This window comes from Bombina bombina, chromosome 10, assembly GCF_027579735.1.
Source record: "Bombina bombina isolate aBomBom1 chromosome 10, aBomBom1.pri, whole genome shotgun sequence".
Lineage (NCBI taxonomy): Eukaryota > Metazoa > Chordata > Amphibia > Anura > Bombinatoridae > Bombina > Bombina bombina.
In genome coordinates this window covers 33,602,248-33,614,248 of record NC_069508.1, presented here as the reverse complement: position 1 = coordinate 33,614,248, position 12,001 = coordinate 33,602,248, and the positions used below count along the sequence as shown (strand labels likewise).

Here is a 12,001-nt window from a genome sequence, read left to right as displayed (position 1 = left end):
CAGCGTTAAATAGGTAAAAATTCTACAAAATATATACAGTACATATGAAACATTTAATGAATTAAACCCTTATTAATTTTTAAACGTCTATGCAATGCCGTGGGGCACTATTAGTAACCTGACCTTCACTGTGGCTCTGGATATTTTAAGAAATTACTTGTTTGCTTAATATTTATAAATTCATATTTGGCCCCTAAGATTTCTAAAATATAAAATATTGATCTGTGGCCCCAAAAAAAAGAGAGAGATAGAGAGAGAGAGAGAGAGAGAGAGAGAGAGAGAGAGAGACTAGGACTCCTCAAACACAGAAGATCATTCCAAATCTTAACAAATAAAACAAAATACAGTCTCTCATTAGATAAATCATGTTCATAAATCTCTGCCTATTTACATGTATCTCAGCTAAACTGCTCAGTATTTGCAGCTCACACAGCTGTCGTGCTGTAGCCCAGACTTGTTAAACATTCAAGGAACTCTCAAATGACAAAATTCCAGCTTCTGTTATTCTTTGAATCTGATTCACTAAAAATGTGACGTAGCTTGCCAAAACCTAGTGCCTCAGTCCCATAGGATAACAGGAGTGAGACCGTTTTATAAACCCCCACTGGAGAGTTCTTAAAGGGACATTAAAGGGCAAGTCAACACCCTGAGATTGTTATATAAAATGTTTTTCTCAGAACTGAAAATGCTCAGTTTTTTCCTCAAGGCTAACCTTGCTACACACCTTTCCCTAATAGGACTTTATCTTGTCAGCAGCAAACACAAGCCCAGATTGTTTTTTTTCTCCAAATGAGACAAGTTGTGGGTAGAGCGTGGCAATTAAAAACAATTGCAGAAAACACAATGTTTATTTGTTTTGAAATGTTTAAATGTGGCTGATATGTTTTTCTATAGCAGGACAATTGTAATTACAAGGTGTTTCCTTTTTCACAGTAACTAAATGCTAGAGATAATAATGTATTACAAGCAAATATTATGCTGAGAATAATATGTAGACACATTTTTTAAACAATACATGTTTAAATATTGAAGAAATGTGTCTTGTCTTGTGTTAGTTTCTATAAAGTTCTTTAGTTTCTATAAATCAAATTACAAACAGTGGCTTTGTGGCATATAACAATGTTAACCCCTTAAGGACCAGCGACGTACCCTGTATGTCGCTGGCCTTTTTTTGGGACTTGATTGTTTTATAGCGCGGTCTTGCTACCAGCGTTGAGACTGCTCTATTCCACAAAGCCTGCTGGAGGGAGTGCATTAATAGTGTGTTCTTGCTAGACTTGTGCTATTATGTCCTGAAAAAACCTTTAACGACCAGTGACATACAGGGTACATTGTGGTCATTAAGGGGTTAAATTAATTATATTTATCAGGATTTAAATTCCCTTTAAAGGGTTAGAAAGTTCAAAATTAATATGTGCATGGTTTGCATATGAATTTAAGTAGAATTATTATGCAATATATTTCCATTAGCAAAAAATGCTTCTAGTAAATGTTATTACTGTCTTTCTGCAGAATACGCACATATGCTGTGAGGGTCCGTGCATCAGTTTTTAAATACACCTTCTCAGAGACTCAGCAGTAACTTGTATGACACAAATTGAGTATTCACTGATGTAATACACACCACTGACAGCTCTTTGCAGCCTGATCCGTCTAGTCACATGTAGCATATGTGCGTATGCCGCTGAAACAGTAATAACGTTATCTAGAAACATTATTGCTAATTGAAGTATAAGTACAAATCCCAAAATTCAGAATTCCAAAATCCAAACTTATTCTGGAACCCAAACTTTTTAACTAATATTTTTACAAAAAAATTCAATTATCAAAAATTACTATTTTTTCCTGCCTGCAAGTTACACTCTTCTGTACCTGTGTCTTTGTTTTTTTGTGTTCTAAGATGAAAGTAATGGTCGGTATGTATATAAAAAAAAACAACAGAGCAGGCAACACCCTATCTGAGGGTGGTTATTGTTGTTATTGTTAATATTATTATTACTGAGACTGTTATTATTATAGTTCTTTTGTTGTAGTCATTAATCGCTTTGTACACAAAGCAGGTATGGTTATCAATAATCGATACACACAAAATTGTAATACTGCAAACTGTACTTTCAATATAATTGCAACAAATTGATGAAAATAAAAACATTTAAAACTTTAAAAAATATATATATATAAAATGTATTTACTGGGGCATGACATTTAAAGTGAAAATGTCATGGCTCAGATGCTCAGATAGATAATTCAAATTTAATAAAGTGTCTAATTTACTTCTAAAAAAAAAAAACTAACACAAATATTACCTTTCTGATTACAGTACTGTACTATCTTTCTGTTGGTACTGTGTATACAAAAGTATTATAAATAATATAAAACTACCTTTAGGTTACATGTATAAGCTGTATTATGACATGTAAATATTGCATAAATTACATAATATTGTTCTTTACTCTTGGTCCCATTCCCTTACCAAACTGTCCCATTTTAAAGATGCAAATATTCCAAAATCCAAACCTTTTCCGGTCCCAAGCAGTTTGGATAAAGGGTTTTCTACCTGTATATTGTAAAAATGCTTCCGCTTAAAACTGTAAATGCGCATTTCAATTTTGACCTTCCTATCCCTTTAACATTGTTATAATTCACAAACCCATCGTTTGTATACTTTACCTGTCTCTAATTGTCTTAAAGGGATTACCAAAACTAGGTTTCAACATAGTGGTGTCCATAATTTAAAGAAACTCAAATGAACTACAAATCTAATGATTTACATTGTTAATAAAAGGGAAATAAATAATGAAATATATTGCTTTTTTTTTTACTATATATAATAAAGCAGTTTATCGTACTAAGTGTACCTTTAAGGGATCTCGTCATCAATGTAAATCTCTTGTTCTCAGACAAAGTGACATTTACGCAGCTCAAATTTCCGCATAAAACCAACGTTAAATGAACAACTCCTTAGAAAGATAACTAAAAATAATCTGTGTTTGCACACACCTTGGATCCACAGAACAAAATGAGTCAGTTGAAAGAAGAGAAGAACTCTGTGTGTTTAAAATAAAAGGGGGAGATACTGGATGTAGATGAGCCTGGCCAAATAAAACATTGAGAGATCCATTATGGCGACTGGACCTAGAGATGAGCAAGCCTTCCACTCTGCATATATGAAATAAGGATATAGTCCAAGATGTAGGATCAATAATGAGGCTGTCATGTGTAAATCAAATTTGTATATTCCGCAGTTCCTGTGTATGTCCGGCAGCCGTGGGGCTTTAATCCTGACGCCTATATACAAAGGGGTCTTTTTATATATGTGCGGACAAACATGATCCGCTATAGCGAACCATGTCCGCCGCACATCGATAAATGCAGACAGCATACGCTGTCGGCATTTATCATTGCACCAGCAGTTCTTGTAAACTGCTGGTGCAATACCACCCCCTGCAGATTCGCGGCAGGGGGTGTCAATCAGCCCGATCGTACATGATCGGGCGGATTGCTATACTCCGCCTCAGAGGCGGTGTATGAGTTTAGGAGCTGCGGTCTTAAGGCTCGCACAGGAACAGGGGCCTTTCGGCCTTAGTTAAATAGACCCCTAAGAGCGGAGTTATAGCTCTAGAACAGAGGTGCCCACACTTTTATGTGTTGGGATCTACTTTTCAAATGACCTGTTCAACGAGATCTACCGACTAAAAATGAGCCGGCTCCTAAGCTTACATTCCTGCTTTGTTAAGTAAAGATACCAAGAGAATGAAGAAAAATTGATAATAGGAGTAAATTAGAAAGTTGTTGAAAATTGCATGTTCTATATCTGAATCATGGGAAAAAAAATGTGTTCCATATCCCTTTAAGGTTGCATGATTTAGCAACACATGGATGTGCAAAAGCATACAACAGATTAATCCTGACGACAAACGTAGCACTGACTTTAATTTGGGTTAACAGGAGCAAACTCTTGTGCCATGTTACAAAACACTGCATTCAAATTACTGCCACTGACCCCCTTTACTTTGCGCCACAGACTTGGCCTGATATGACCCAGTGAGGCTTACACAAATAAATTTCAATAGTGCGCCATGCAGACTCTTACCGGGCCAACACGTTCATTTGCCAGACGTCAATCAGACTTGTTCCTTTAGCATAGCACAGCAGCCTCCGCCTTTAATTTTTCTATCTATTGACGCTTACCCTCCTAATTATACTATACTGCCATATCCATTGGGAGAGTACTCACTTAACCATCCTTTTGATAGGCCAATTATGTTGTCGTTCAAAAATCATCTACATTGATTGGTTGAAATCGACGTCCCTCAACATCCAATCCTGTAGCACTTTTCGTGTCCGATCATCAGACTGTTTAATGACCTGCCCCTTCACACACTGCAGTAGATAAAGTGGTATCACTAGTAACCATACTCTACTCACGACCCAGTGTTGAGATTGCGTAACTTGACCACATAATTTTGATCACATCGGCCGCGATCTACCAGCAGTGCCTTTGGGATCTACTGGTAGATCCCGATCTACCTATCGGGCACCCCTGCTCTAGAACGTGCGAGTACCCACTGTGCAACACATTTTTTGCCTTTCTCCTAACAGATGTAACTATTGTCTTTTTCCCGTTTCCTTTGGAGGTCGTATCTGCAGAATATACAGATTTGATTTACACCTGAAAGCCTCATCATTTTTCCTACATCTTGGAATATATTCTTATGTCATAAACACACTGCTTTATTTTATTTTGTATTTTTGTGTATACTTTGTGTGTTCACCTTATATTTTCTACATCTCTCTGCGTATATGGAGCTGTTTCAACCTGAAAACTCTCAGTATTACGCTGATAATTAGTATTTAGGAGGATCTCACATACACAGAGCCCTGTTACCCTAATGTAACAAATATGTACACTGATCTCTGAGTCAGTATTTAAAGGGAGCTTTTAACCAGCTAAATAAAGGGTATGTCTGAATATGTTCCCTTTAACTTTCTGAGTACAACCCTCTGTGCATTCTCAGTTTCCCACGGCTGTCACTGTATTTACATGTAAAGCTCATTAATAAATTCTCTCTATATGGGCGGCTTTCCTGTAATTACATGAAACTAATTCTTAAAGGGACATCCTAGAAAAAAAATAAAATATTCTACTTTATTAAAACAATGAATGGATTTATTTTATTATGTGTTAAATCCATTAAAAATTATTATTATTGTGAGTCACTCATAATGTATGTACAGTATATACACTTGCCTCTTCTAGGTTGTAATATTTTTTTTTATTGCACAATGCACTGACATATTTCTCTGTGGTATATATTTTTTCTCTTTAGGAAAGTACCATGCACTTATGGGTATGATGATAATTGTGCATATATGTCACTAAATGCACACTTTTGTTCTTGTTCACATATTGGATTTACCATCTTATAGTACATTTTTGTTATGGACAGGTTAGATGCTCAATAACATTTTGTTGTCTTTGTTTTTATACTTTGTACAATGACAATAAAAATTAAACTAATCCAATCTAATTAAATACGTGATCTAAATTATTTTTCACTCTTCTTCTGCACACAGCTAGTGATTGGCGGCTATGCACATATGCCTATTTTCATTGGCTCCCTGGATATGTTCAGCAAGGTGTTGCTCTATAGCTATGTGCTTAGCTTCTGTCTGCAACTAGATAAAACACATAGCTATACACAAGCAATAGTGCAAAAATAAAATGCTATTAAAGGGACATATAACCCAAAATTTTTCTTTTGTGATTCAAATAGAGAATACAATTTTAACAACTTTCCAATTTAATTCTATTATCTAATTTTCTTCATTCTTTAGGTTGAAGAAATAGCCATTCACATGGGTGAGCCAAAAATACAAGGCATCTATGTGCAGCCACCAATCAGCAGCTCTAAGCATTTTTAGATATGCTTTTTTTTAACAAAGGATATCAAGAGAATGAAGCAAATTAGATATTAGAAGTAAATTGGAAAGTTGTTTAAAATGGCATGCGCTATTTATGTTCCATATCCCTTTAACATGTTACAGCATTTCCCTTTGCACTTTTATGTGAATTAAGTAATTAAGCATCTTAAAAAAAAGGAATTTGTGAAAATAAAGCAATTTATCTATACAGTAAAATTGCCTAAAACCTCTTATCACTTTTATGCCAGTCATTCATCTCTCCTTTATATGCATGTCTATTTACATGGGTGTCTATAACTACAGCACTCTAATGCACGTAATGTCACTGTACTTACAGCACTCTCATGCACATACTAACTGTCACTGTACTTACAGCACTCTCATGCACATACTAACTGTCACTGTATATACAGCACTCTCATGCACATACTAACTGTCACTGTATATACAGCACTCTCATGCACATACTAACTGTCACTGTATATACAGCACTCTCATGCACATACTAACTGTCACTGTACTTACAGCACTCTCATGCACATACTAACTGTCACTGTATATACAGCACTCTCATGCACATACTAACTGTCACTGTATATACAGCACTCTCATGCACATACTAACTGTCACTGTATATACAGCACTCTCATGCACATACTAACTGTCACTGTATATACAGCACTCTCATGCACATACTAGCTATCTCTGTATATACAGCACTCTCATGCACATACTAACTGTCACTGTATATACAGCACTATCATGCACATACTCGCTATCACTGTATATACAGCACTATCATGCACATACTAACTGTCACTGTATATACAGCACTCTCATGCACATACTAACTGTCACTGTATATACAGCACTCTCATGCACATACTAACTGTCACTGTATATACAGCACTCTCATGCACATACTAACTGTCACTGTATATACAGCACTCTCATGCACATACTAACTGTCACTGTATATACAGCACTCTCATGCACATACTAACTGTCACTGTATATACAGCACTATCATGCACATACTAACTGTCACTGTATATACAGCACTATCATGCACATACTAACTGTCACTGTATATACAGCACTCTCATGCACATACTAACTGTCACTGTATATACAGCACTATCATGCACATACTAACTGTCACTGTATATACAGCACTATCATGCACATACTAACTGTCACTGTATATACAGCACTCTCATGCACATCCTAACTGTCACTGTATATACAGCACTATCATGCACATACTAGCTATCACTGTATATACAGCACTATCATGCACATACTAACTGTCACTGTATATACAGCACTATCATGCACATACTAGCTATCACTGTATATACAGCACTCTCATGCACATACTAACCGTCACTGTATATACAGCACTATCATGCACATACTAACTGTCACTGTATATACAGCACTCTCATGCACATCCTAACTGTCACTGTATATACAGCACTCTCATGCACATCCTAACTGTCACTGTATATACAGCACTCTCATGCACATACTAACTGTCACTGTATATACAGCACTCTCATGCACATACTAACTGTCACTGTATATACAGCACTCTCATGCACATCCTAACTGTCACTGTATATACAGCACTCTCATGCACATACTAACTGTCACTGTATATACAGCACTCTCATGCACATCCTAACTGTCACTGTATATACAGCACTCTCATGCACATCCTAACTGTCACTGTATATACAGCACTCTCATGCACATACTAACTGTCACTGTATATACAGCACTCTCATGCACATACTAACTGTCACTGTATATACAGCACTCTCATGCACATCCTAACTGTCACTGTATATACAGCACTATCATGCACATACTAGCTATCACTGTATATACAGCACTATCATGCACATACTAACTGTCACTGTATATACAGCACTCTCATGCACATACTCGCTATCACTGTATATACAGCACTCTCATGCACATCCTAACTGTCACTGTATATACAGCACTATCATGCACATACTAGCTATCACTGTATATACAGCACTCTCATGCACATACTAACTGTCACTGTATATACAGCACTCTCATGCACATCCTAACTGTCACTGTATATACAGCACTCTCATGCACATACTCGCTATCACTGTATATACAGCACTCTCATGCACATACTAACTGTCACTGTATATACAGCACTCTCATGCACATACTAACTGTCACTGTATATACAGCACTCTCATGCACATACTAGCTATCTCTGTATATACAGCACTCTCATGCACATACTAGCTATCACTGTATATACAGCACTCTCATGCACATACTAGCTATCACTGTATATACAGCACTCTCATGCACATACTAACTGTCACTGTATATACAGCACTATCATGCACATACTAACTGTCACTGTATATACAGCACTCTCATGCACATCCTAACTGTCACTGTATATACAGCACTATCATGCACATACTAGCTATCACTGTATATACAGCACTATCATGCACATACTAACTGTCACTGTATATACAGCACTATCATGCACATACTAGCTATCACTGTATATACAGCACTCTCATGCACATACTAACCGTCACTGTATATACAGCACTATCATGCACATACTAACTGTCACTGTATATACAGCACTCTCATGCACATCCTAACTGTCACTGTATATACAGCACTCTCATGCACATCCTAACCGTCACTGTATATACAGCACTCTCATGCACATACTAACTGTCACTGTATATACAGCACTCTCATGCACATCCTAACTGTCACTGTATATACAGCACTCTCATGCACATCCTAACTGTCACTGTATATACAGCACTCTCATGCACATACTAACTGTCACTGTATATACAGCACTCTCATGCACATACTAACTGTCACTGTATATACAGCACTCTCATGCACATACTAACTGTCACTGTATATACAGCACTCTCATGCACATACTAACTGTCACTGTATATACAGCACTCTCATGCACATCCTAACTGTCACTGTATATACAGCACTCTCATGCACATCCTAACTGTCACTGTATATACAGCACTCTCATGCACATACTAACTGTCACTGTATATACAAGCACTCTCATGCACATCCTAACTGTCACTGTATATACAGCACTATCATGCACATACTAGCTATCACTGTATATACAGCACTATCATGCACATACTAACTGTCACTGTATATACAGCACTCTCATGCACATACTCGCTATCACTGTATATACAGCACTCTCATGCACATCCTAACTGTCACTGTATATACAGCACTATCATGCACATACTAGCTATCACTGTATATACAGCACTCTCATGCACATACTAACTGTCACTGTATATACAGCACTCTCATGCACATACTAACTGTCACTGTATATACAGCACTCTCATGCACATACTCGCTATCACTGTATATACAGCACTCTCATGCACATACTAACTGTCACTGTATATACAGCACTCTCATGCACATACTAACTGTCACTGTATATACAGCACTCTCATGCACATACTAGCTATCTCTGTATATACAGCACTCTCATGCACATACTAGCTATCACTGTATATACAGCACTCTCATGCACATACTAACTGTCACTGTATATACAGCACTCTCATGCACATACTAACTGTCACTGTATATACAGCACTATCATGCACATACTAACCGTCACTGTATATACAGCACTCTCATGCACATACTCGCTATCACTGTATATACAGCACTCTCATGCACATACTAGCTATCACTGTATATACAGCACTCTCATGCACATACTAACCGTCACTGTATATACAGCACTCTCATGCACATACTCGCTATCACTGTATATACAGCACTCTCATGCCACCAAACTAATCTGTCACTGTATATACAGCACTCTCATGCACATACTAGCTATCACTGTATATACAGCACTCTCATGCACATACTCGCTATCACTGTATATACAGCACTCTCATGCACATACTAGCTATCACTGTATATACAGCACTCTCATGCACATACTAGCTATCACAGTATATACAGCACTCTCATGCACATACTCGCTATCACTGTATATACAGCACTCTCATGCACATACTAACTGTAACTGTATATACAGAACTCTCATGCACATACTAACTGTAACTGTATATACAGCACTATCATGCACATACTAGCTATCACTGTATATACAGCACTCTCATGCACATACTAGCTATCACTGTATATACAGCACTCTCATGCACATACTCGCTATCACTGTATATACAGCACTCTCATGCACATACTAACTGTCACTGTATATACAGCACTCTCATGCACATACTGTCACTGTATATACAGCACTCTCATGCACATACTCGCTATCACAGTATATACAGCACTCTCATGCACATACTGTCAATGTGTTTACAGCACTCTCATGCACATACTGTCACTGTGTTTACAGCACTCTCATGCACATACTGTAACTGTGTTTATAGCACTCTCATGCACATACTGTCACTGTGTTTACAGCACTCTCATGCACATACTGTCACTGTGTTTACAGCACTCTCATGCACATACTGTCACTGTGTTTACAGCACTCTCATGCACATACTGTCACTGTGTTTACAGCACTCTCATGCACATACTGTCAATGTGTTTACAGCATTCTCATGCACATACTGTAACTGTGTTTATAGCACTCTCATGCACATACTGTCACTGTGTTTACAGCACTCTCATGCACATACTGTCACTGTGTTTACAGCACTCTCATGCACATACTGTCACTGTGTTTACAGCACTCTCATGCACATACTGTCACTGTGTTTATAGCATTCTCATGCACATACTGTAACTGTGTTTATAGCACTCTCATGCACATACTGTAACTGTGTTTATAGCACTCTCATGCACATACTGTCACTGTGTTTACAGCACTCTCATGCACATACTGTCACTGTGTTTACAGCACTCTCATGCACATACTGTCACTGTGTTTACAGCACTCTCAGGCACATACTGTCACTGTGTTTACAGCACTCTCATGCACATACTGTCACTGTGTTTATAGCACTCTCATGCACATACTGTAACTGTGTTTACAGCACTCTCATACACATACTGTCACTGTGTTTATAGCACTCTCATGCACATACTGTAACTGTGTTTATAGCACTCTCATGCACATACTGCCACTGTGTTTATAGCACTCTCATGCACACAACTGTATGTACTTGTATCTCATTCATACAGGTCTCTGTACTCACTGGAGCTGTTATTTGCTCTCTAGTCATGAGTCTCTCAGTCACATACTTTTCCCTCTCTTGAATACAGCTCCATACGGTTCTGTCTATTTCATGTCCCCACAAACCCTACATAACATGATCTGTCTCAGTGTAAAGAGGGGTCTGCTGCCTGTCTCTTACCCTTCACATCCTGCGCCAGCTCTTTCCATGTCCCACTGAAATTAATGCAGTGTCCGCACCAGGATGCGTAAAACTCAGCCAGCCAGGAGCTCCTGGAACCCAGCAGTAGCTGACGACTAGCCCCGGCCAGTGACACCAGCGGCTGCTCCGAGGAATAGAGGCCGGCCTGTACAGTGACTACCCCGGCCAGCAGGGCTACAAGCACTCCGCGCACACACAGCCAGCCTGAACTCGGCATCCTATTCACACTGATGGTGCTGGCACTGGCAGCAGACGGACACTGGCATCCTGAGGGGAGGGGAGGGGAGAAAGCATGAGAGGGGGGAGGGACAGCGTGAAAGGGAGGGAAGAGGGAGGGGAGGGACAGCATTAGAGGGAGGGAAGAGGGAGGGGAGGGACAGCATGAAAGGGGGGAGGGACAGCGTGAGAGGGAGGGAAGAGGGAGGGGAGGGACAGCATTAGAGGGAGGGAAGAGGGAGGGGAGGGACAGCATGAAAGGGGGGAGGGACAGCATGAGGGAGGGGAGTGACAGCATGAGAGGGGGGAGGGACAGCATGAGAGGGAGGGGAGACAGAATGTGAGGGAGGGCAGACAGCATGAGAGGGGGGAGGGACAGCATGAGAGGGGGGAGGGACAGC

At 38.8% G+C, this 12,001-nt stretch overlaps 1 protein-coding gene across 1 annotated transcript in view; it reads right to left on the bottom strand.

The window, feature by feature from the left end:
- Window positions 1-11,650, bottom strand: part of QSOX1 (quiescin sulfhydryl oxidase 1) — a 108,876-nt gene extending 97,226 nt beyond the window's left edge. The window contains exon 1 of the mRNA XM_053693942.1: window positions 11,364-11,650. Within this exon, the coding sequence (XP_053549917.1) occupies window positions 11,364-11,601 (238 nt within the window). The 5' untranslated portion in view covers window positions 11,602-11,650. The remainder of the gene's footprint in view (window positions 1-11,363) is intronic.
- Between the last annotated feature and the right edge of the window lie 351 nt (window positions 11,651-12,001).